This window comes from Monodon monoceros, unplaced genomic scaffold, assembly GCF_005190385.1.
Source record: "Monodon monoceros isolate NGI ecotype Baffin Bay Population unplaced genomic scaffold, NGI_Narwhal_1 Super_Scaffold_9, whole genome shotgun sequence".
Classification (NCBI taxonomy): domain Eukaryota; kingdom Metazoa; phylum Chordata; class Mammalia; order Artiodactyla; family Monodontidae; genus Monodon; species Monodon monoceros.
The window spans coordinates 15,543,374-15,569,611 of NW_021703786.1; the positions used below are offsets into that span (position 1 = coordinate 15,543,374).

At 45.4% G+C, this 26,238-nt stretch overlaps 1 protein-coding gene across 2 annotated transcripts in view; it reads left to right on the forward strand.

Annotated features, from left to right (window-relative positions):
* The first annotated feature begins 2,278 nt into the window (after positions 1-2,278).
* The window catches only part of SOCS7 (suppressor of cytokine signaling 7), a 30,872-nt gene continuing 6,912 nt past the window's right edge, over positions 2,279-26,238 (forward strand). The window contains exons 1-9 of one of the 2 annotated variants that reach the window (XM_029212766.1): positions 2,279-3,243; positions 11,042-11,106; positions 13,424-13,528; positions 14,006-14,107; positions 15,000-15,130; positions 15,570-15,738; positions 18,208-18,336; positions 24,662-24,797; positions 25,214-25,367. In XM_029212766.1, coding sequence (XP_029068599.1) covers positions 2,279-3,243; positions 11,042-11,106; positions 13,424-13,528; positions 14,006-14,107; positions 15,000-15,130; positions 15,570-15,738; positions 18,208-18,336; positions 24,662-24,797; positions 25,214-25,337 — 1,926 coding nt within the window. In that variant the 3' untranslated portion in view covers positions 25,338-25,367. The remainder of the gene's footprint in view (positions 3,244-11,041; positions 11,107-13,423; positions 13,529-14,005; positions 14,108-14,999; positions 15,131-15,569; positions 15,739-18,207; positions 18,337-24,661; positions 24,798-25,213; positions 25,368-26,238) is intronic. The other variant, XM_029212767.1, reaches the window with a different exon arrangement.

A 26,238-nucleotide genomic window follows, 5' to 3' on the forward strand; every position in this document is an offset into this window, starting at 1 on the left:
TGAGCCTGACACAGGGCTAGTGGAACAGCAGGGCAGAGAAAACAAGGTGGAGCCTGGTGGGAGATGAGACCAGAGAGGCGGGGGTCTGATGACACAGGACCCCATAGGCCTCCTTAAGGAGTTTTGTCTTTAGCCTAAGAACAGTGGGAAACCATGAAGGGTTATAATCACAGGCTATTGGTGAATATTCATTTTAAAAGGTTCTCTCTGGGGACTTCCCTGGTGGTCCAGTGGCTAAGACTCCGTGCTCCCAATGCAGGGGGCCCGAGTTCGATCCTTGGTCAGGGAACTGGATCCCATATGACGCAGCTAGGAGTTCACATGCCTGTGGCTAAGGATCCCACATGCTGCAACTAAGACCTGATGCAGCTAAATAAGTAAATATTTTTTGAAAAGTTCTCTCTGGCTGTAGAACTCATAGCAGACCCTGGATCATCTTCCCCTAAATGCACCTTCAGGTACTAAAGTTGCTAAGTTCTGCTGGCTGATCCTTCCTCCTTATCCTTTGCATTCCTCAACATCTCTTCATGGGAAGATTGCAATGGTTTCCTAACTGGTCTCCCTGCCTCCAGTCACACCTCCTCTACACAAGCTTGAACTTACTTGACCTTCACAACATTCCTGCAAGTAAGCAAAGCAGCAATCCTTATCCCTATTTTGCAGATGAGAAAACTGAGGTCTAGTGGTACTGTGGAACTGGCTCATACAGGCTTGTGAAAGCCAACTGTTAAAATTTCAGAAATTTTGGGACTTCCCTGGTGGTCCAGTGGTTAAGACCTTGCACTCCCACTGCAGGGGGCGTGGAATAAATTTTGCAAGCCAGTTGGTTTTTAGGGGTTTTTTTTGGCTTGAACCCCGGCCTTCAGCAGTGAGAGCATAGAGTCCTAACTACTGGACTGCCAGGGAATTCCCTACAAGCCAGTTGCTAAACACAGCCAACTGTTAAAAATTATACAAACATTAAATATATTAAAAACAAAGGTAATACATTCTCAAAACTCATCACTTCCTAATAATTTTACTATTATTGTTTACCTGTGCTCTTGAGGTTATTTGTGTTATTGTATCTGCTACATAATAGTATGAAACTACTGTATAATAGTATGCTCTGTGTTCAGTAAAGTCAAGATGGTAGATTGAAATCAGCCTTTGTGGGAGGATTTACACCAGAGAAATCGGCAGACGATACAAATAGGGACTTGATTGTTTTGTCGATAATCTAGATTTAAGAAAGTGATGAGAAAATGTAAATAATTCAGATTTTAAGTGAATGTGTTATGTTTGTAGCCATTACATTCTGTATTGCACAAAACTTGAGGAAATATTCTTTCAGTATTTGAAAATTGTTTTCTTATTCAGCAAAGAAGTCGCTCCCATAATTGACAGGTAAGACGTCTTGTTTATTCACTTTCCTCTTACATTGACACAGAGGACATCAACCAACACCCATGTCGCCATTACATTCCCCGGTCAACTGAAACCACGGGTTGGCTACCCATACAGCAGTTGGGCAAAAATCAGTGAAAGCATTGTTAGAATAAATTAGTTATAAGGAATCTGCAAATGTACACTATTATTTGTAAATTCTGTGCTACACATCCTTATGTACCTATATATGTGCATACATTCCCCTTTTCTCCCGACAGTCGGCTGTTCAACATTTATCAGCACAGCATTGGGTCTAGAACATGTTATTCATGTGTCATTCCATAAATATTCACTGGATGCCAAGGCGGGGATACAGTTAGTCAATGAACAAACGACTTGGCCACTGTCACACATCGCAAGCGGCATAGGCGGGACCAGAGCCAAAGGTACTGCCCTCCCAAGGCCAGCAGCTCTCTCCCAGGACTAGACCAAGCTTTCCAGGGCCACCCCACCTTATCCCGAAGGGTGGCTTCGGCCAGAGGGCCCGGGAAGTGAAAAACCAGGGTCGGGGTACCGGACTAAGGGCTAGGCGAGAAGCAGCTCACGGCCAATAGCGGCCCAGGCCCCGCGTAACGTCACTTTTCGGAGAGGCCGGCGCGAGCACGACCAGGGGAGAAGGCGCGGCCACCATCACCCGGAAGTGACGCATTGGGGGCGGTGCTCGGCGGCGCCGCGCAGGGTGGGCTCGCGCTGGGCTCCGCGCGCCCCCCGCCCCCTCTATGAGGCAGAGGCCGCGGCGGCCGTTAGCACTGTCGTTCCGGGGGCCGCGGCGGGCGGGGCTCCGGAGGGGCCCGGCCTAGTCCCCACCCCAGCCCGGCTCCCAGCCGCCCGCCCTCCTTCCCTCTCCCCGATGCAGGGGGCCGAGCTCCGGGATGGTGAGGCGGCGGCGGCGGCCGCTTCGTACCGCGTCCTGAGCCGCCTGCTCGGCTATGGAGAGGCGGCCCCCGAGCCAGGCCCGCCGCCGCCGCCTCCGGGCCATGGCCCCGCGCCGCCACCCTTCCTCGCGCGGCCGGGCCCGCGGGGCTCCCGGCCGCCTCAGCTGATGGTGTTCCGCAACGTGGGTCGGCCGCCGGAGGAGGAGGACGCGGAGGCGGCCCGGGAGCCGGGACCCTCGGAACTGCTGTGTCCTCGGCACCGCTGTGCCCTGGACCCCAAGGCCCTGCCGCCGGGGTTGGCGCTCGAGCGGACCTGGGGCCCGGCGGCTGGACTAGAGGCGCAGTTGGCGGCTCTGGGGCTCGGGCAGCCTGCGGGGCCCGGGGTCAAGACGGTCGGCGGGGGTTGCTGCCCGTGCCCGTGCCCCCCGCAGCCGCCCCCTCCGCAGCCCCAGCCGCCTGCTGCCGCCCCGCAGGCCGGGGAGGACCCCACGGAAACGAGCGACGCGCTGCTGGTCCTGGAAGGCTTGGAGTCGGAGGCCGAGAGCCTGGAGACTAACAGCTGCTCGGAAGAGGAGCTCAGCAGCCCGGGCCGCGGAGGAGGAGGGGGCGGCCGGCTTCTTCTGCAGCCCCCGGGCCCTGAATTACCCCCGGTGCCCTTCCTGGTGCAGGACTTGGTCCCTCCAGGGCGCTTGAGTAGAGGGGAGCAGCAGCAACCTCCCCCACCCCCGCCTCCTCCTGGGCCCCTCCGGCCGCTCGCGGGCCCTTCTCGGAAGAGCTCCCTCAAAGTCCGCCTCAGTCGCCTCTTCCGCACGAAGAGCTGCAACGGTGGCTCCGGCGGTGGGGATGGGGCCGGCAAGAGGCCTTCCGGAGAGCTGGGTGCTTCGGCTGCGAGCCTGACAGACGTGGGAGGCTTTGCGGGCCGGGAGCTGGACGCGGGGAGGTGAGACCGGCTGGGGGGCGGTGGGGCTGGCTGACCGACTTCCTTTTCTTGTTTCATTTCCCTTTTATTCTACTGCTAACACGATCCTGACAATTCTTAAGGTATGGTCTTCATAAGGAGGCGGAGACTTGGGGTGAAAGGTGGTGACATTGCCCATTAGGTTAGAGCTGATTGTGGGAGCAGCCTTCACTCTAAGAATTCACTCCCGCGGTGACACTTATCAGCTGGTTAGCATCTCTCTAGTTGGGCGATGATTCCAAACCATCCCCCCCCACGCCCACCCTGTCCCAGCTTTTAAAGTTTTTCCAAGGTGTCTGTCTACCATTACCCCTGGCAGGGGGCTTGATGGAAAGGTGTAGCCTTTGGGGCAAAAAGTTGGTGTTGTGTCTGACCACCTTGCTTATTCTTTCTGTGTACCAGCACCCCCTTCACATTCACGCGTGCAGGTGATGTGACAGACTTGTGTAGTTGTAGGCCAGCAGTCAGTTGGGCATCTCTGTTCAAGGTTTCAATGTTTTCTTGGTTGGTTTCTTAGATATACTTGGTATCTCAAGCCTGTATGCTGACCACTGTGAGAATAGAAAATAGCCTTGCTCTCAAACCCACATGAGAAGTCTAAGTACGAGGTATACTCATGTACATTAGTACATGAGTTCTAGCCCAATTGATGAAAATTCCAAACTTAGACATTTTTTTCCTGCATTTCTGAAGGGTGGACGGCTCTCAGATATCCAGTGTTAGATTTGTACATTGGTTTAGAAAAGCTGTCAACTTTTGTGTCAATGAAATGAGACTTCCCTTGTGGTAACTGCCATTGTGGTTTGCACTGTTGAGTGGGTTCTTAGAAAGATTGGAATTGGTTTTGATGCAGCTCATGTGATGGATTCATGAGATGCACTGGCAGCCACAACCCAAGGCTGAAAAACATTGAGAACTACTGTTCACCAGAATCACGTGGGGAGCTTTGGGAAATGATCAGAGGGCCAAGACTGAATTTTTAAAAAGCTCCCTAGTCGGTCCTAAGGTGTGATCTGGACTGGAAACCACTCATCCTTTCAAAGGAACTTGTGCTTCAAGAGGAAGGTGTGGGGTCAATTTTTTTGTTTGTTTGTTTCTTTTAGTTTTTGCCATGTGGCACGGGGGAATCTCAGTTCCCTGACCAGGGATGGAACCTGTGCCCCCTGCAGTGGAAGTGCAGAGTCCTAACCCCTGGACCGCCAGGGAATTCCCTTGGTCAGTTTGACTTTGTTGCCTTTTCTGAACAGCTGGGCCGAGGGCTTATCTTGGGGATCAGACCAAACCCAGACTTCCTGAGGAAATCAGTAGGTTGATGCGTGTTGCCCCTTCAGGTAGATGTATGTTTCCACATTTGCCTCCCAATGAACTCACGCTGGGAGCTCAGGTCTGGAACAGTGTGGCTGTTGAAGCAGCTATTTCGTGGTAGGCTCTGCGTTCGATGCTCCATGTAACCAGTGTAGATGAAATTTTCATCAGCTGGGGGGAGGGCAGGATTGAAGCTGTGGGTAATGACATAGGATAGATTGCTAGTTTTCTTGTGGTTTGTCTTGCCTTTGTTCCATATTGACCAGGACTTGGTCTAAGATTCCAGAGACGCCAAATAGGAGGTGTGGCGTGAAATTAGCTGCTACGTCTAATAGATTAGGAGGAGGAAAAGGCATATAACATTATACGGTTTTTTGCATTTGGAAGCAGAATTTAATGGCCATTGGCTGCTCTGTGACCAACCCTCACACTAAGCACAATACAGATTTCTACTGCAGAGCAAATTGGGCTGTAGCTCTGCAAAGAAGCTTAGTTCAGGGCACTGGAGAATTACATTTTTTGGTCCAAGAGCTTTTTCTGATGAATTGGAGAAGAGCTAGGTATTCATGTATGAACGTTTGGTTGACTGCTGTTAGGAGGCAGCATGTTGTACAGGGAATGTGAACATTTAGATTCCATGTAGGACTCCAGCATCAGCTGTGGGATGCGGGCCAATTTTGTCTTCTTCATACTTCCCCCGTTTTTTAATCTGTAAAATGGGAGTGATTCCTGTCTTGTTCCTGTCCTTATAGGAATAGAGTGAAGACAAGAGAAATTGAGATGGAATATTTTGTGCTTTTGGAGGAGAAGTAGTAAGATTGAACTGGTGATTTTTTTTTTAGTGCTTAGGATTTGGTGCTGTTAGATTTTCTTGTTAGCTTCTCCACAGCTTACTATGTGCCAGTCTTGCTGGCAGCCTCGCAGCTGTGAGAAGCTTGATAAGTCTGGCCAGGGTAGTTGTGATTTCTATGGATCTGCACCTCCTTAGTAAGTCCGCCCTGTTGGGAGGAAGGATAAGTTTGGATTTTTAGCTTGTGCTCTTGTTTTGATTGGTAGGACCTGGAAGCCATGAGAAATGTCAGTCTTTTGCCAGAAGGTATATGCCTGCCTTATTGTTGGAGTTAATTACGAGTCTCTGCAGTCTTTGCTGTATAATTTGGGGCTTTTACAGTAACCTCTGGGCATGATTCTCTTTGCTCTTCTCAGCATTTACCTTCCCCACAGCTATTACTAGAAAGTACCTCCTACAATCATTTTTTAATTTAATTTAATTAATTTATTTTTTTGGCCATGCTGCACGGCATGTGGGATCTTAGTTCCCTCACCAGGGATAGAACCTGCGCCCACTGTGGTGGAAGCGCAGAGTCTTTTTATTTATGTATGTATGTACGTATGTATGTATGGCTGCGCTGGCTCTTCGTTGCTGCGTGCGGGCTTTCTTTAGTTGGGGCGAGCGGAGGCTGCTCTTCGTTGTGGTGTGCTGGCTTCTCATTGCGGTGGCTTCTTTTGTTGCGGAGCACGGGCTATAGACACATGGGCTTCAGTAGTTGTGGCACGCAGGCTCAGTAGTTGTGGCTCACGGGCTCTAGAACGCAGGCTCAGTAGTTGTGGCACATGGGCTTAGTTGCTCTGTGGCACGTGGGATCTTCCCAGACCAGGGCTCGAACCCGTGTCCCCTGCATTGGCAGGAGGATTCTTTTTTCTTTTTTTGGCTGCGTTGGGTCTTCATTGCTGCGCATGGGCTTTCTCTAGTTGCGGCAAGTGGGGGCTACTCTTTGTTGCGGTGCACGGGCTTCTCATTGTGGTGGCTTCTCTTGTTGCGGAGCATGGGCTCTAGGCGTGTGGGCTTCAGTAGTTGTGGCGCACAGGTTCAGTAGTTGTGGCTCACAGGCTCTAGATCACAGGCTCAGTAGTTGTGGCGCACAGGCTTAGTTGCTCCACGGCATGTGGGATCTTTCCAGACCAGTGCTCGAGCCCATGTCCCCTGTATTGGCAGGTGGATTCTTAACCGCTGCGCCACCAGGGAAGCCCGAAACACTGAGTCTTAACCACTGGACCTCCAGGGAAGGCCCCCTACAATCATTAATAAGGCTTAACAGTTTACATATTTTAACATTAAGCAAACTTTAGTTCCTTTCAGATGCTTTAGAGTCTGCTAAGTTGACCTTCCTGGATATACAGAGTCTAGGTCTAGTATGAGTTAGCTTAGGTAACTCTTTTGAAGTGAAGGAAGAAATGGGCCCACCAGCTAATCAGGTTTCTGTTCTGAAGAACTGGGCTAGGCCATGTAACACACATATGTTGGGATTCAGAGAGCTGGGCTTGATGCCCGTGGGCTTCAGTGTTATATACGATTGCTATTTCAGGAAAACCAGTGAAGTTCCCTTGTCTGTTTCACATATGTTTAGCTGATTGTCTTCCTTTGTGTTTGGTGAGAAATAGCATTTGATCTTACTTTTTTGAATCATCACATAATACATACTTGGTTGGAAATGGGTACCTTGTTCATTTCTCAAGGTTTGTTTTTTTCTTACCAGTTGAGGATATTACTGGCAGTCTTCATAGTTGTGAGGTGGAAAAATGGAGAACAGTTCTGTAGTGGTTTCCTATCTGGGAAGAAAGATTCAATTCTGGAAAGAGAGGCAGGCTCCCTTGGCATCAATTTGGGGCCCTGCTGTCGTGGACAGACCTGGCAGACATGAGAAACCCTTTTCTCTGTTTTCCTGGGTCTTCAGGTCTAAGGGGTCTTTTTGAGAAAGAGCATGACATGCTGAGAGCAAAATGATTTTATGGTGTGGTGAGGAGGGTCTGATTTTTTTTTTTTTAAACTCCAAGTGTTTTTATTTTTAAAATTATTTATTTATTGGCTGCATTGGGTCTTCATTGCTGCGTGCAGGCTTTCTCTAGTTGTGGAGAGTGGGCACTCTTTGTTGTGGTGTGCGGGCTTCTCAGAGCTCAGTGTGCAGGCTCAGTAGCTGTGGCGCACGGGCTTAGTTGGCAGCATGTGGGATCTTCCAGGACCAGGGCTCGAACCCGTGTCCCCTGAATTGGCAGGCAGATTCTTAACCACTGTGCCACCAGGGAAGTCCCAAGGAGGGTCTGACTTTATGTTTCGGTTTTGGGTCCATATTCTGTTGATCTTTTTAACTATTTTTCCATGAAGTGGTTGTGGTTGACAAGCTCTCTTTTGGAATGAGCAGCCTGGCTTCAGAAATCTCTGTCCATTTGAGTCTTGTGTCTTTTACTTCTTAACATTTTGTCCACTGACATCATTCCTAAGGTTTTAGACCTTGGGCTACACCTCTGGGCTTTTCTCTGGAAGTTCCCTCCATAGGTTCTTTAGTTGGTTTATGGTGGAGTTTCAGATCTGACCTTGTTGCACAGATGTCTGTGTATTGGAACTAAAAATGAACATGTGGTTTTTGTGCCTGTAGCTCAAGAGCAGACACTGGCTTATGATGTGTTGGAAATGGCAGAGGCTGGCTGACTTGGCACTGTGTGCGTTAGCAGGGGCAGAGGTAAATTGTGGCCGCAAAACCTGATATTTGGACATCCTACTTTAGAAGTTAGAAAAGGACATGTGTAAGTCTTATGACACCGTAGAGGGGATTTATGGACAAGAGAGGGAAAGCATTACTATTTCATTGTTTATGTTTTAGGCTTCAAGGAATTTGAGTGGCCAGTGGTTATATCAGTGTGTTGTCAGCCTGTCTAGTCTAATGAACTCCTTTTATCCCACAGATCTGTTGCCATACAGTTAGTAATTTGCAGAGTGGAAATGGACAGAGGCATCCTATCTCTGTCACCTGCAGCACAAGCAGTGCATAGCTGACACAAAGGACTACTTGCCTCAGAGAAGACCTTTACCTAAGGTCTTCTGCTGCCCCTGTCTTGTTCTGCCATCTGAGGCATAGCCCACCAAGTCCTACCCCACACCACCCGTCAGGTTTTTCTGCTGCTAAGATGCAAGTGGCCCACTGGCAGAGTTACAGTGGCTTAACTTTGTACCCTAATGCTTGTCAAGGTGGTCTGGGGAGGAATAGAATAATATGGGAATGTAGTATAGAAGGGTTAGTTAAAAATGTTATCTGGAGCTGTGTCATTCATGTTGCTCTCCAAAAAACAGCACATCCAGCTTAGAATGGTTATCATTTTAAATGTTTCATATATACAAGAAGAGATGTATAAAGTGTATGTACAATAATAATGAAATGTGTACCTGGGTAACCATCACTAAGCTTAAAAAATAGAATGTTATCAGTACCTTTGAAGACCCCTGTGTGTTACTTCCTGATTACATCTCGCCCTCCCCCACGTAACCAACCACCATCCTCAATTTTATGTTCATCATTCCCTTGCTTTGTTTTTTATAGTTGTCTAGATTGGTCTTTTCATGAATGACTGCCATTAGAATGCTCTCAGGATCCTTGAGACAGAAACTGTTTTGGATTTTCAGTTAGACAGTATCTCCCCAAAGAGAGAAGGAAGCACTCATATTTATTATTAGCCTTTCAGCCTCTTAGACCTTCTACTTCTTTAACCTTCCTTATTTGCCAGAAAAAGCCATCCTAGGGCTCTCAAATGGCTCTGCCTGGGTTTAGAGTCGTATGTATTTCTTTTTCTAGATCCTAGAAACTATGATTTTCTTCAAAATGCCAGGGGCGGGGAGAAGATGAGCTGGAGTGAGAAGGCCTCCGCAAGATGTGTGCGTTTGGGTACTGCTGTTCTTCAGTGCTTGGCACTGAGGAGGCTCGTCCCCAGTATGGGCAGATGGCAGAGTAACGCAGCTTCCTTTGAAAAGAGGCAAACTGCCAAATGGCTGAGGTGTGAACCCTTCGAAAGGCCAGTGCTTTAGGTTTCTGCTTGCTGAGTTTAATGTTGTATCCACAAGTTACTGAATAAAAATCAGCTTGAAAGCTCTTCAGTCTTAAAGTTAATGTCCAGTGGAATTAACTTTCCATTCCAGCTCTCTGGAGTGTTGCAACTAAGCTGCAGACTGCCATGAGCAACTTTTATAAATAGAGGGACTGTGTGTGCTTGTGTCTTGTTCTGATGTAGCCACCTCTCCTGTGTGTGCTGTGAGCGGAGTGTTGACAGTGGGCACCATCATTAGACTTCTCAAGTCTCATCATGGAGGCGGCTGCAGAGGGCGTGTGAGATAGGTCAGGAGAGGGATTCCGGCATCTTGGCTGTTTCTGAGTAAGGTCTTCACAGTATGGTTTTGAAATTCTGTTTGAAGTGAGTTCTGAGAAGCGCAGACATCTCTGTTAAAACATAAATGAATAAAGATCTTCCAAAGTCAAATATTTTAAAATAGGATTTCATTTTGGATTTTCTTTGCTTCTGCCCCTGTCTATTGGTGAAGTTGAAGTTTTATTTCAACCTTTGGGTGAGAGTAATTTTGGAAAGTGAGCCAGCTACAAGGTGTGGAGTCAGGCATTTAATTTGGTGGTAGAATTTTTTTTTTAAGCCTGATTTGTTGACATATCATTTATATACCACCTAAAATTCACCTTTTTAAAGTTGCTCAGTTCTATTAATTTTGGCAGATGTCAACATCATAACCACTGCCATAATCAAGGTATAGCATATTTTCATCACCTCCTCAACTTCTTTCCCTTTTAGTCAATTCAGTCATTCTGAGGTGAGTTTTTTGAGCTCAGCACATTTCTAGCCAGAAAGTCTTTGTCAGAGTCTTTTGGATTTCTTTCATTTCTCGCCCAAAAGCCAGTTGAAACTGGTGTGTCTTCACAGGAGATCTGGGTTTTCCAGCTGGTTTGGGAGCAGTATCAGGAGCAGTCCTGGGGGGAGAGCTGTGACTGGCAGCTCTCAAAGGGGAAGAGGCCGTCTTCTTTGGGTGCCAGGCAGAGCTCCTAACTTGAAGAGGCTCCCCTTTGGTTTTGACCTATGGCTTGGAGGCATTTTGCAAAAATCAGAGTTCTTACTGGTTGAAGATTGCATGTGTATCCTGTAGTGCTGTTCTCAAGTCCAAAAATCTTGCCTGATTCATTTTGGGACTTCCTGCTCCTAGGAGCAGGCCCAGAGGGAAAGCTGGTGCTCTGAGGTGGCACCTGTTCAGGTCAAGAACCTTTTTCTTGGCTCCCATGTGAAAATCAGCTCTGTGTCCGACTTGCTTCTTCTAGAAATGGACTTACTAATTACCACTCAAGGTGTTTTAGTCTTTTAATGTGATGGGTATGGAAAGCTCCAAAGAGATTTCTTATTGCTTTGTAGGCTGCTGAATTCTGTAGCCAAATCTATTTAGGAATTGCCTTAATTGTTTTATTCTCCCCCTTTAAATTTTAGGCTTTATTACAAAAGTGTGGCTGACAACGACTAGGGTTTGCTTTGTTTTTTGGTGCATCTGGAATTGAGTGTTGCAGTGATTTTTTGTTATTGTTGTTGCTGTTGCAGTGATTTAAATGAATGTGTGTTCATTCCGCACCTCATTCTCTGTGTGCTTCTCACCCCTCAGGAAACCCAGGTTGACAAGAACTCAAAGTGCCTTTTCTCCAGTCTCCTTCAGCCCCCTGTTCACAGGTAAGGGTGATCTCTTTCTTTTTCTTCTGACATCTGAAAGCACGAGTGTTCTGAGACGAGTCAGGAAACACTTGCAGATGCATCTCAGAGGGAGCTTCAAGCATGTCTGCAGTTATTTTCTTCATTTCATGCCTGCTGGGTTTGGGGTGAGGCTATTTTTATGGTGTGAAATGTATTCTTGACTTTGGATATTTTATAGTTTGAGGTAGAGACTGCATGCTGGTAATTACGTGGCCCTGGCAGTTATGCAGGCTTTAGTTCAGGGTCATCACATATAAATTAAAAGTAGAAATTACAAATTTATAGGCTCATAACGCATAAAGGACTCCCCAAAAGTCATACAGTTCCTGTCCCTGCTTCCAAGGGAGTTCATGGATTATCTAATAAACATGATCCATGATGATCTGGTCTATTTTTAAAGACTTTGGGCAAAGGGGATCACAGGAACCCTTGTCTTACCCATTTTAGGGGCTAGCAGCTCTTGCAGCTGTTAAAGAGTTCTTCACTGGATCTAATTTAAGTCTCTCCTCTTGCAGCAGGGAACACAGTTGCTAAAGTAGGAAGGCGGTCAAATGTCCTTTTGCCTTCTCCTTTAAAGGGGGACTTTTTCTGAGAGGGAGACCTTTTGTTTTGTGAGTCAGGTGTGAAGCTCCTGCTTGAATGAGCTGTAGAAAAGGAAGTCTGGAGCTCACAGCCTCAAATCTCAGAAACTGAGTGCTCTTCACTGGGCATGGCTGAGAAGCCTTTAAACCGAATCCCAATTTCAAACTCTTTTGGATACTGTGTCCCTCAAAAAAGATGATTGCAAGAATTCTGATCTGGGACTGGACATTTCCAGGAAAACGTTAAGCCGGCTAGTGGAACCCCCATCACTGGGTAGACTGCTGTGAGCTGTCAGGACAGGTGAGTTGGTGCCTGCACTAGGCACAGGTGGAGAAGGAGGTCCTCTGTTCATATCCCCTCTGTTCTTATCCCAAGCAACGAATTACAGGATCTTATCCTGTAGCAGAATGTCTTTCTAGTTAGTAGTTGTTTCCCTTTTAAAGTAATGAAACCCACATTTGTAGTTTCAGGTTCCACGTTCTTATTTCAAAGAGCCTTAGCTCTCTTGAATTACATCCTTTAAGTGCATACAATCCAGACCTCTGACCCTTCGGGAAACCTGGGCTCATTGCATTGCTCTGGGCAGCTAGGCCCTCAGTCATTAAGCTGTGTGATGAGTTCCTAGAACTTCCACTGATGACTTTTGGAAGAGCTTTTCTGCTTATCTTAATTAGTGTTCAAGACCTTTGTTAAAAAAAACCACATTAGATTCTGAAAACCCAGCTTCTGGCCTTTTAGAGATATTTGTTACCTCATTTTCTTAACTGGGAAACATTAAAATTCTAGCTGAGGGGTAATTCAGCTTCCCAAATAAGAAGAAGGTGTTGGAAATAACACCCTAAGGGCCAAATTACAGAAATCCCAAATTCTGAGTTGTGGATCAGACCTACCAAAACAAACTTATTCTTGGCTGTCAACCTTTTGTTGATAAAATACCCTTCGTTCTCTGGTGATTCAAGTGGAGAGAGGTTAGACGGGGTTGGGTGGCAAGAAGGAGTGTATATGGCAGAGAACAGAACTGCGTGACATGCTGGGAAGTAAGGAAACCATGTGCCTGACTTTTGGCTGACTGAGGAAGTAGTTAATTATTAGGGTTGTAAATGCACTTTTCGGCCTTTGCAGCCTCAACTATTAGGAATTAATGGATATCTGAAATGGTTGTTTCTCTTATGAGTGAATATCCTGGAAAACCTAGATGTGGAAAGCCATTTAGGAAGAAGGTAGAGCTAACATTGGGACCTTTATCTGCATTCAGCTTAACAGTTCTTACATTTTAATGGCACTTGCTTTCCATGTCCATTTGGGCTTGTAACAAGCTGCTTGCCTTGCTCTCCGAGGCAAAAATTGGTATACAAATCTGTAAAAAATAAGTGGTGTGGGTTCTATTTGAATAAAGAAGACCTCTTATTCAAGGTTATATCCTCAGTGGCAGAGCCAGGATTAGTTGGCTTTTCAACTGTCAATCCCATGTTTTTGTGTCTTAAAGATCCTTGATCTTTAACAGGGTTAAGGAATGATGGAACTTAAAATTGACTTCTCAGGTGGTTTTTTTGGGCGGGGGGTGGGATTCCAGCCAAGGAGCATTAGATTTTGAGCTTTCTGAGAGCCACGGACCTCTCTAGCCTCCCTTGCTTGCCCTCTGTTTCCCTTTGCTTCCTGGCCTCGGCTTTGGGCAAGGTGCTACTGTAACGTGCTTGCTCCATGAATCCCTCAGGTGAAACAGTGTCACTTGTGGACGTGGACATCTCTCAGCGGGGCCTGACCTCTCCACACCCTCCAACTCCCCCTCCTCCTCCAAGAAGAAGCCTCAGCCTCCTAGGTATAGTTTCCTCCCCTCTCTGTCTTCTTGCCCTAGTGGGAGGGTGAGCTCTATGGACCTGTTGTTCCTTGCCAGGAGCCAAACAAGCTCCTGGGCTTCTATTGATGGCCCAATTATTTCTTGTCCCTTTCTCAGCACCCCTGTCCTCTCCCGAAGTGGTTAAATGGGTCTCTTACCTGCATGCTATAACATCTACTGTCCATATATGGATTCGATCTTTATTTCTTTATAAAGGGTATTTATCTTGCTCTGAATCTACTACTAGTGGGCAGCTTTAGGGCTATCCTTACTTCCCTGCTTTCAAGCCAAGGAAACCAGATTAAGATGATTGTTGCCCTGTGTGCAAAAAGACAGGGTGAAGGTCAGGCCATCTTGCCCCAGAGGGCAGCCTGATGATCCTTCTCCCTCTCCTCTGCCTTCACCTTGCTCATTCTGTGCCCATATTTCTGAACCTCTTGCTTTTGTTCTCTCTTCTAGATGATATCAGTGGGACGCTGCCTACATCTGTCCTTGTGGCTCCGATGGGGTCTTCCCTGCAGTCTTTCCCCCTACCTCCGCCTCCTCCACCTCATGCCCCAGGTTAGCTTAGCCTAGACGCAGGACTTGCAAGAGTGGGGAGTACCAAGTGATATACTTCTGAAGGATGGGAGAAATTTATTTATGGAAATAACAGAATTTATGAGAAAGCTTAAATTGTATCCCCTTGGCTGGACCAGAACTCCTTGGAAATGAGGCCAAGAACTGGTTTTGCTAACCCGTTTTCTTTATGGAGGTGAATCTGATTTTTGGTAGAGATAAAAGACTATTGGATATTTTTGTCTCTTTGCTGCTGAAACTGTTTTGCAGTCTTTGAGTCAGTATCATTTAGGAAACTGCCTTAATTTTAGTAGAGGGAGGAGGTTTAATATGTTGCTGGTTTTCAAAGTTCTGTGGTTTTTCTAAGCTTTTAGCATTTACTGCAGCCTTGTAAATAAGTACCAAGCATTCAGTAGCCCATACCTGCTTTGCCAGTCTCCAGTACCCAAGGAGTAAAATGAATGAAATGAATTATTTTCTACTCACCTGGCAAAATCTACTTGCCTGGCAAAATCATTGCTCTTCCCGGGCAAGTAAGCAAGTCACTATTTCCAAGGCTGCTTTACTGGCACTTCACCTCGAGGTGGGAGAAGTTGGAATCGCTCTAGGCTGGTGAAGGCCCTGAAGTAGTCACCTTAGTCAGGTTAGTGAGCTGCTCCTTACCCCTTTCCTGGGGTTAAATGCCCCCACCCATCCTTCACAGCTTACACGAGCCCACACAGCTTTTTGTCCCAGCCCATCCACCTCTTCCCCACTGCTTTGGCTTCCACCCTTTCCAGCTTATCTTCTAATGCCTTGCCCCTCTTCAGTTAGCCTCTTTGTTTTGGGGGGACGGTCTACTTGAGGTTGGGAACAATGAGGGTCGACAAGTGACCGCCACTCTCTTACCCTGCAGATGCGTTTCCCCGGATTGCTCCCCTCCGAGCAGCCGAATCCCTGCACAGCCAACCCCCGCCACCCCTCCAGTGTCCCCTCTACCGGCCCGACTCAAGCAGCTTTGCAGCCAGCCTTCGAGAGCTGGAGAAGGTAAGTGGTGCCTCCTCTTGCATTCTCCTAATTCTGTTCCAGCTCCCCTTTTATTATTTTTAGAGGAAGAGTAGTTTCCTTGTCTCTGTATTTACAGTGACAAAACAATATGCTGCTATTATTAGTTCTATAAGAGATGTTGTAAAATTGAATCTGAAAAAAAAAATCTGAACATGATGGAGAAATGTTTACATAGTTAACCCAGGTCGCTCTTCTCTTCTTTGTAGGGCCTTGGTAATGGAATTGTAAAATTATTTTTCTGTTACTTTGGAGGCCTAAAAGTGTGATGAACCTGGTGTTCATTGCTAATGGTTGGGACACTCCTAGCAGCTTTTACCCATTGCAGTGTTTTGGAAACGGGGTTCTTGTGTAAGAGAAATTGTGCTGAAAACTTTGACATTTCTCTGTTCTGTTAACTACTTGACCACTTCTTTGATAGTGTGGTTGGTATTGGGGGCCGATGAATTGGGAAGATGCAGAGATGAAGCTGAAAGGCAAGCCTGATGGTTCTTTCCTGGTACGAGACAGCTCTGATCCTCGTTATATCCTGAGCCTCAGTTTCCGATCACAGGGTATCACCCATCACACCAGAATGGAGCACTACAGAGGTGAGAGGTGCTGGCATTTGAAGGAAGCCTTCTTCCCCCTTTGCCTTTTCCTACCTTTGCTATCTGACTTTTTCATTGGAAGGATTCATAGAAATGGAACTGTGAATGGGGAGGAAAATCTCGTAGACTCAATTGAATATTGATATGGGCACTGGTTTCGATCACTGGAAGAAATGTTGGTGGGGGTTGGGAGGAGCCTAAGGGTGCCGTTTAAAAGTATTCTCAGCATCTTGTCTACTAAATTGGAGAGTCTGAAGAAGAACAGAACAAAGCCGGTAAAACTCTCTTGGTAGAAGGAAGAAATAACCTAGGACCATTCGACACATTCTTCCAGACTTTGGTTTATAATTAAACTTACCATCTAGAGATATTTACTATTAAATCATATATACAAAGAGGAGAATTTGTTGATCCTGTGACTGTTCTGTTCTGAATTTCTTTGCCTGGAAGTCACATCAGCTCTTCTTGCCAGGCAGCATGGTGACAATTATGTCTTCTTTTGGTCAGCTCTGTAGTCTCATAGGAAATAGTCATCAGAGCTCTGAGAGTTTGTGGGATCAACGTACTTTAGACTGTCTGTCCTTCTTCCTGGCAGTACTTCCCCCGCTGTGGTCCGGTTGTGCTTAATATTGCAGTGATGTCGAGAAGCTGACTTGTTCACCACTGCAGTCTGCATGGGCATTCTGTATTTGACTTGGGCCACAAACTTGTGATGGTCATTGGTGGTAGGGCTGGCTAATACATCCTTTGTCAAAAATTTGTAATATGCTACAAATTTAAAAAGTGTGGAGAACTCTGGGGAGTTTCAGGGACTTGCGCCCCTATCCCTCATACTCTTCCCACATGTGATCAACTTCAAATGAGCTATATTAGATATTGAATTTCAAGTAAGGGGCTCTTTCATGCTCTTCTCAGGCACCACTGGCTCTCTGCTGCTCTCAGCCATGTTCTGCGGGATTTATTTGGTTTGCTTCTCTTGTTAGACAGGAAGTACCTGTTTAGGTCAGCATAGCTTTGTCCATGGTTTCCTCTGCCCCGATCTCTGCTTTCTTATTTATTTATTTTTGCCTGCGTTGGGTCTGCATTGCCACGCGTGGGGCTTTTCTCTTGTTGTAGCGAGCAGGGGCTACTCTTCATTGTGGTGCATGGGCTTCTCATTGTGGTGGCTTCTCTTGTTGCGGAGCACAGTCTCTAGGTGCACAGGCTTCAGTAGTTGTGGCACACGAGCTCAGTAGTTGTGCCTCGTGGGCTCTAGAGCGCAGGCTCAGTAGTTATGGTGCACGGGCTTAGTTGCTCTGTGGCATGTGGGATCTTCCCGGACCAGGGCTCAAACCCGTGTCTCCTGCATTGGCAGGCGGATTCTTAGCCACTGCACCACCAGGGAAGCCCCTCCACCTCTGCTTTCGAGATGCATGAAGAGAAAGGAACTTCAGTCCAAAGACCTGAGAATTAGAGAACTGTGGGGTAGACTGCTGCCTGTTTTCCTGCTGTTTCTAAAAACAAAAATCAAACAAACAAAGAAAACAAAGCATTTAAGAGTGAAGTGCTTTTATAAACCTATTAAAATGATGTGACTAGGCCATGGAAATGATGAATAAATGCTTGACCTCTAGGTTCCTGATAGGTGAGATGCCAGGAATGGGAGGGCGTTTTCAAATGGTTCTCCAGTTACTTTTTGTTCAAAGGGACTTTTCTTCCTTGAATAAATGGAATTTTTAATAGAAGCCTGTGGGCCTTTCAGCTGCCAGCTTGCAGTGGAACATTTGTCTTCGTCTTTTTAAGTGATCCTGTGAGAGTAGTTAGGGAGACTCAAATCTATAGTTCTCTTGAGTGATTAGTATCCCTTTTGTGACTCCTTTGGATTTAGTGCTTTAGTTGTTGGAGTTTTTTTGTTGTTGTTTTTTTTAAGTCATGGGAGTTCAGATTCCCTTTTGCCTTCAGGATTCTAAAGTTTGGGGTGGGATCTTTGTAACATGTTGGAGCATGGGATTTTAGAAGTTACGGAAGAAAAGACTTAGAATTTGATTTTTGTGCCTAACACACATATGAATGAGTGAGACCCACAAAACTGCTATCCTTGTCTTTCCTGGACTATTCCATGCATACTTGAAGACTTAGGTATTTTTGAGGGTATGTCATTTAAACTTGCTTTTGCTATAGCAGTCTTTTCTTTATGGTCTGTGGTTTAAAGATTCATGTTCATAGCCAGCAAAATCTATTCATATCTCTTTTTCTGACTTGAATTTATTATTGTTTAACAAAAACCTTGTAAGACCTAATTTATGTCTTATTAAAGGCAACATCTTTCCATTAGTTGTGGAACAAGCAGGAACAGGGACCTTTGTCTGACTCAGCTTGACTAAAAACTACCCTCCCAGAAGTGAGAATCATTACAATGTTCAAGCCAGCCTCTCAGATCTTTTCGGAGTAAGTTTTGCATTTTTACCTCTCCTTAACTTTCCATGGCAGGAACCTTCAGCCTGTGGTGTCATCCCAAGTTTGAGGACCGCTGCCAATCAGTGGTGGAGTTCATTAAGAGAGCCATCATGCACTCCAAGAATGGGAAGTTTCTCTACTTCTTGAGATCCAGGGTTCCAGGTAAGGCTATAGTTACATTAATTATTTAACTAACTTGGGTATGATCCAGTGTAGGATCTCTACCCCCCCCCCCGCCCCCCCCCCCCCCACACAAAAAAACCAAAACCAAAAACACTTGAAGCTTTTTTACCTGAAGCTTTTCTTCCTGGCTCTTGTAGCAACCACTCTTCCTAGATCCCTCTCCTGCCCTTGTATTGAGAAGGAATTGATCCCTCAACATATTGAGAAGGAATCTTTGCTTCTTTGATCATATGAATGAAAAAACTGATCCCACCACTGATGTCCAGGAGTCATGTGAATATTTAACTTGCAGAGGTATCTCGTTGTCCCTGATCCAGGCATCTCACACTTACATGTGAAACAGAGAGCTCTTAGTTCATCTCCTTGGGGAACAGGGAAAGTAAAAGAGTATTCACTAGAAATGGTGAGTGTCAAGGAGGCTGAATTTAATAGCAGTCTGCTCTGGATTTTGTCCATTTGTACAAAACTTTCTGTCAAAGAGTAGATATTTTTTATTTACCTATTTATTTATTTATGGCTGCATTGGGTCTTCTTGGCTGCGTGCGGGCTTTTCTCTAGTTGCGGCGAGCGGGGGCTACTCTTTGTTGTGGTGCGCAGGCTGCCCATTGCGGTGGCTTCTCTTGTTGCGGAGCATGGGCTCTAGGGACAAGGGCTTCTGTAGTTGTGGCATGCGGGCTCAGTAGTCGTGGCTTGCGGCCTGTAGAGCACAGGTTCAGTAGTTGTGGCGCTCGGGCTTAGTTACTCCATGGCATGTGGGATCTCCCCGGACCAGGGCTCAAACCCATGTCCCCTGCATTGGCAGGTGGATTCTTAACCATTGCGCCACCAGGGAAGTCCAAAGAGTAGATACTTTTTGTTGTGTCCTGTATCCCTACCAGTACTGAATACAGAGACTAGTCTCCATTTGGGAGCACTGGGCAGTTCCCATCCTTGCTGGTGTGGTTATGTAGTCTTTCTGCCCAAGTAGGGAGGTAGCTATATAGTCTCTATTGAAGGGTGGGGAGAAGGGATGGTTTGCAGGAATCTGCTTTTATAGTGTTGGAAAAAAGTAAAATGGCAAGCACATTAACTGAGGAATTTGTAAGATACAAACAGAACTTACATGAGAACTTCATGCTTTGCCATTGAATCAAATTAAGATTCTTAAACAAACTGGGTGCCAAGAAATTGCTCTAAAAAGAAGTTACAGGGAAGCCTCCAGCGGAACATTAGTAACAGGATTGAACCAGGTTACAGGAGTGTGTTTTATAATCTTGGTGATTTCAATAAGGCACGACAGGGTGCGAACTGTATTAATTCTCACTTCATTTAGTATTTGCCTCAGTGCTGTCAAGACAGTTGGGTCTCATGCAGTTGACTTGGTTAAAAGGAAAATGTTAGAATCCTTTCTTACAGGAACTGACTCTGCTTAGCAATCTTTAGAGTTTGTGGCTTTGGGGGTATTTATTTAACAAACAAACATTTATTTTTTAAACTCAGTATCAAAAATAAGCCACTTCTCTACGCTCAGAGAGCTCTTAGCTTAAAAAAGGGGACAGGTAGGAAGATAAAGGCAAGAGCACATGTTAAATTCAATACAAGACATGACAGTGATTGACAAGGACAGGGTGGGTAATCAGCTCTGTTTGTGGGTGAACCAGGGAAATCCTCTCAGAGGATTCTGAAGCCTGGAGCATGTATCTACTTGTAGAGTATTGAGAGACTTCATGGAGTCTTGGACTCCTCAGGTATAGCACGTTTCATTCCACAAATGTGCCCTGTCTGCAGAAATTTTAAGTAAGATTTTTAACATTGTTAAGGGTTAGAGCTTGCAGTGATTGCTACTGTTTATTGAGTGCCTATCACGTGCCAGGTACTTTGTCAGGTTCTTTATTTCAGTAGCTGTAATTTCTTGCAACAGTTAGCTAATAGATTGGTCTACTTAAAAAAAAAAAGATTATTTTCATTTTGTCAGTGAGGAAACTTAAGGGTGAGGCCCAAAAATGAAGAACATGTGGCACACATATACAATGGAATATTACTCAGTCATAAAAAGAAACAAAATTGAGTTATTTGTAGTGAGGTGGATGGACCTAGAGTCTGTCATACAGAGTGAAGTAAGTCAGAAAGAGAAAAACAAATACCGTATGCTAACACATATATATGGAATCTAAAAAATGGTACTGATGAACCTAGGGACAGGACAGGAATAAAGACATAGACATAGAGAATGGACTTGAGGACACAGGGTGGGAAGGGAAAGCTGGGGCATCAACATATACACGCTACCAAATGTAAAATTCGGTAGCTAGCGGGAAGCAGCAGCATAGTGCAGGGAGATCAGCTCGGTGCTTTGCGATGACCTAGAGGGGTGGGATAGGGAGGGTGGGAGGGAGGCTCAAGAGGGAGGGGATATGGGGACATATGTATGCATATGGATGATTCACTTTGGTGTGCAACAGAAACTAACACGGTATTGTGAAGCAATTATACTCCAATAAAGATCTATTAAGAAAAAAAAGATTAGAATTAAATCAGACTTCTTTTCAGAAACGATGCAAGAAATAAAAGAGTGGATTGAAATATTTAACGTTTTGAAACAAAAAACCACTCGCCTAGAATTTTGTATCAAGCGAAATTATCTTCTAAAAATAAATGAGGAATAAAAACTTTCTTAGAAGAAAAAAAGTGAAGCCACTTACTCTAAAGGTTACTCAGTGCTGAAGCCAGGATTCAAACTGAGGCCGAACTAACTCCAAATCTTGTGCTTTATTTCCCACCCTCTGTTATGGGAAAAAAATAGCAGTAAGCCAATTGCAGGTCGAGTTTGCTGGGATTTGTGGAGAGGACATGAAGAAGTCAGAATTGTGTTTATTAGTGGAGACTGTCTTTCTAGGACCTGTGAGGAATGCTACAGGTAGGATATCCATTTGCACTTAAAATTGTAATCAAGTTGACAAGGCAAAGCGAATTAGTATTTACCCCTAGACTGTAAGTGACCTCTCTTTGAAGGATTGGGACAAAGAAGGCAAGGCCAGTGTTCTCCTTTACCATTGTTTGCTGCCTTCCTTTGCTTATCACAGAGGTCTAGGCATTCTGTGAGGCTGACTTTATTAGGGGGGGAGGATTCCCGTGAGGAAGTGGTAGTCATTAGAATGTAGGTTGAGCTCTGTCAGCCTGCACCAGGGATTATAACACGGTGCATTCTAAAAGGAGCCCTTTTGTTTAGACTTTGGGATGATGATAACTGAATGCCTACAAGGGGCTAGTATTATTTCATTTAACCCTTACAAAATCCCTTGAAGGGATGTTACAGTCTCCCTTTTTTTTTTCTTTTTTAAAATACAGATTAAGAAACTGATGTGCAGTGAGTTGCAGAGTCAGGATGCAACGTCAGGTTTTTCTGGCTCAGATCTAGAGCTGGATGCAGTCACAGCACATCCAGACTGGTGTAAAAGGATGCCAGGGCTTATGGGAATTTTAAAGCTGGGACTAATGGGAAAGTTCTGGATGGTGGCAAGTAAGGAGCAGAAGGAATTTAGTAAGTGGAATAGTTCGCATCGTGGTAAAAATGGTGGCACCTGAGCTTGGTTTGCCCCTTATCTCTTCTCATGGCAGTGTTGGAGCATGGCCATGGTAAATCTGAGGTTGCTGACTACACCTCAGCCTGGTCCATTTCACAGTTGTAAACTAAACCCCTGACACCAAGCAGCAATCTCAGAAAGAGAATGTGATTGGATTAGCGCAAAACTTCTGGTGCTGTGAGAGCCAGAACTCAAAGTGAATGTGTCCTTCTTAGTTGGGAGAATCTCCATCAGCTGTGAAGTGCCTGAAGAGAGAACACTTTTTGTTTTTTTTTAATCACACTTTGAATTGGATAACTCTAAGGAAATTGGTCGCTTCCTCTTTTGTAACCATCATTTAGGCCATGATTACTTGTTTAGGGCTATGTCTTCCTTGTATCCTAGAATTTCTCAATTTGGCCCTATTGACAAGTTTGGGGCTGGATAATTCTGGCCTTCAGGGAACAGTTTGTTGTGGGAGGAAGACCTGGGTGTTTGGGTGCTCAGACCTGAAAGAAGTTTGTCACTCCTAACCTGCTCCTTTTTGGGGAAAGAGAAAATAGCCAAGGGGCTGGAAACTGGATTTGTGCCCAGGACCCTGGCGTGAGGACCAGAGGAAAGTTCTTGATGATCACTCTTCTACCTTGTCTTTCACTTTCGCTGCACTGGTGTCTTATGTTGGATTTATTTCCATTTCTGACCTCATCTGTTAACAAGCTGTGGATGTGAGAGCTTCAATCATTTTCTGTGTTTGCGGGCAAAACCAGGGAATATCAGAGATTAACAGGTTTCAAATTGCTATTTGTGAACTTAAGGCTAAAAGTAACACAATTAAATAGGCAAGTATATATGGTCATTAAAATTCAAGTAGGCAAACAATCAGATAATTGTATGCTACTTATTATCCTGACCTCTTTAAGCACAAGTCCTATAGTCCTTCTTTGGGAATAAATAATTAGGTGCATAAATTACTTTTATCTCTGAAACGTCATGTTGAGTTTAGCAATATTACAACCAACCCCCCAGGAAGCTTTCTGTTTGTCGTAGTTTAATTTACTAAAGACTGTTTTTAAAACATGAGAGAAAGGGTAAAATTCAAAGAGGAATTTGAACCCCAGTCATTTTAAAACCACTTGAGTTTAAATATATTCAAGAGAAAAATCCATGTGTGAATTTTTTTTTTTTTAATGGTGTGTGTGGGTGGAGAAGGGCTACAGTGCTTCAAAATATAAGCCTTAGATTTGAAGGATGGAGGTGAGAAGTCAAGAGAGACTGGTCCTGAATCAAGGAGCTGTGACTGTCTGGACAGCCCCCCTGTCAGACAGTCATAGGGACAGGCACTCTGAGGAGACTCCTGGAGGACCCTCCTTTGAGGTTCCCTGGGCTAAACTCTTCCTCAGACAGAGTAGGTGTTCAAGGAAGGCCAGCTTTGTTGGTTCTGAGCTGTGAGCACATTCTCTCAGCTCAATAGGCCTCAGTTCCTTCATTGTAAAATGGGGATAATAGTGCTATCTGTCTGAATACAGCTTTGAAGACTGAATGAGTTAAATGATTTTAAGATAAGCTTACTTGTTTAGCATAACATGTATTTCAATTTTTTTTAGAAAGTCAGTTGTTAACGACCATGAAAGGGCTTTGGGAGGCAATCTACAAGCTTTAATTTTTTCTTCTCATGCGTTCAAACAAAATTTAAAAACTCGTTGAAATTAAACTCCAAAAATACTAGATATTTTATTTCCCAACAAGTTGTCTACAGAATTTCTTTTGATATGGCAATGGCTGAGAAAAGAATTCTTTCAAAGGTTTTGCAACTCAGATTCTGTCTGAGAGCACTTTTCTTGTTTACTTTCCATAGCCCCTTTGTTTATTGAAACCAGGGTATTCTTTGTTCCCCTGAATCTGTTTCAGTGTCCCTGCCATTCTGGGTGCATTCTGTGATGTTGACCCCTGAGGGGGTTGGAATTTCCCAGCACAGAGTCTGCTGATATTGCGATGAAACATAAGAGTGTGGGGCTCCCATCAGCCGTGGCTGGCATTAGTCAGCAGGCACTTGTGTGCAGAGTAGTACCAATTCCAGCTTGCCCAGGCTGCTGTAGTTGCTTTTCTTTTAAAAGCATCACCCTCTTTTTTTCTGTTCCTGTACCCAACCTAAAATTTCAGAAGCAAGGAGGGTGGTTGGTGGGGGTGGAGGGTTGGTGGGGAGTAAGAGGTAGCTAAACCTGACTGTCCCGGCTTGAAGTAAATGGCAGGAGTGACAGGCTTATAAAATTTGATCCTAGCTGTTGCCTTCTGCTTACCAGCCTCTCAGGTGGAATTTGGTGGGGACCCCTCTGAACAGCCTTTCTGAGTCCTCACCTTCAGGGTACTCTAGATGCTAAACAAGTGTCTCCCATTCCCAATAGCGATACCTTTGATTCTTGCCCTTCACTGAGAGCCTTGGGCCTGGGATTGGCCGCTTGGCTCCGAGCAAAGTCTGTAGCTCGGCATTTTTTCATTGAGCTGTTCTGAAGAGCAAGACTCTTAGCTGTTAAGAGTGAGGTTGGGGAGGCCTGCAGCAGGGGAGCATAGATTCCCTTGAGTATGAAATATGGTAGTGGTGGTATGGAAATCAGCAGTCCTTTGTGGAGGGGAGCTTTTGCACAGAACACATAGATGAACTGTAAAGAAGCCCCATTTCCCTTCCCTGGACTCTCTTCATACGGAAAATTATAGTTAGCTGTATAGTGTCATCTGAATATTTCTCTTGGTTTTCGTTCTTGAAGGACTGCCACCAACTCCAGTCCAGCTGCTCTATCCAGTGTCCCGATTCAGCAATGTCAAATCCCTCCAGCACCTTTGCCGATTCCGAATCCGACAGCTCGTCCGGATAGATCACATCCCGGATCTCCCACTGCCTAAGTACAATGGGGTCTTTAGAGGTGGGGCAGGAATGGAGGGTTAGTTACAGTGTTAGTGAGGCCTGCAAGCTGAGTGTACAGGCAGAGCCTGGCAACTCACAGGCGTTGTCCTTTCACTTCTCCTATGTCTTAGCACCTAACTTAGAAATGTCACATTACAGCCAGGAAGGAGGAAGGTGTGTATGTGTGTTGGCTTCCCTTCTGCAGACTCTGTGAAGGGTAGAGTGGAGGTGGTAAGAGAGAGGGAGACAGAACTATAATAAGTGAGAAAGTGGGAATTTTGTCAGGGCAACAAAGAGTCTTTGGTGTTGTCTCAACCATACAGGGATTGAAAAGAAGGGAGGGTTGAATAAAGGTGGTATTTCTTTTATAAGCTATGTATAACATTTGTGTGTATCCCTCTTGTGTTATTCGTAGGCCTCTGATCTCTTATATCCGAAAGTTCTACTACTATGATCCTCAGGAAGAGGTATACCTGTCTCTAAAGGAAGCGCAGCTCATTTCCAAACAGAAGCAAGAGGTGTTGGAACCCTCCACGTAGCGAGGGGCCCCCTGCTGGTCACCACCAAGGGTATGCCTCCACTCTGCCTCACTGTCCAACCTAGTCTCCTCCTGGGCGGTTATCATGCACTGGGCTTCGTCCCTCTTCCTCTCACCTCATGCGTATACCCTGATCCAGGCATCTGTTCAGAGAGTCGCCACATTTGATCATGGAGTCCCAGGGAGGCACATACCCCAATTGGGAGAAGAGCAGATAGACACAAGAGGCTTAAAGAGTATTTGCCAAGCAACAAGCGAGTTAATCACTGAATATATATAAAGAAAACACACAAGTGCAGCTAAGTGTGCAGCCTTCTCTCCTACTTTGGCTGATCGCCCTGATATCGCACAAATGACATATAAAGCAGGAAAGCAAAGGGGAAGAAAACTTCATCAAAGGGAACGCAAAATGCCCTTAATTGTAATAGGCATGCACTTCACTGAGAGTTCCACTCTGTCCCACGGCTTGGAATATGGGGATGAGGAAAAAACAGCTTGCTCTTCTATTTAGAATTCCATCTGGGCCACTGAAAAGTAAATTGTTGAAAAGGATAAATGAATTAACTAAGGAATTCATTTATCTAAGAGGCTCTTCTCCCATTGCTACACTGAGTATTCATTTATTTTCCCATAAAATATCTTGGAATACTGGTTTGCACATATGAATTTTAATTAGTCTTCTTGGGAATTCCCTGGCGGTCTAGTGGTTAGGACTCCACGCTTTCAGTGCCAAGGGCGTGGGTTCGATCTCTGGTCAGGGAACTAAGATCCCACATGCCTCAGGGCTCAGCCAAAAAAAAAAAAAAAGTCTTCTTAAATTGCACTAATGTGAACATTGAAAGGTAGAGGGGAGTAGGGAACAAAATCGCTAGAGAATGGTGGTTTTGGTAGTGTGGGTTATG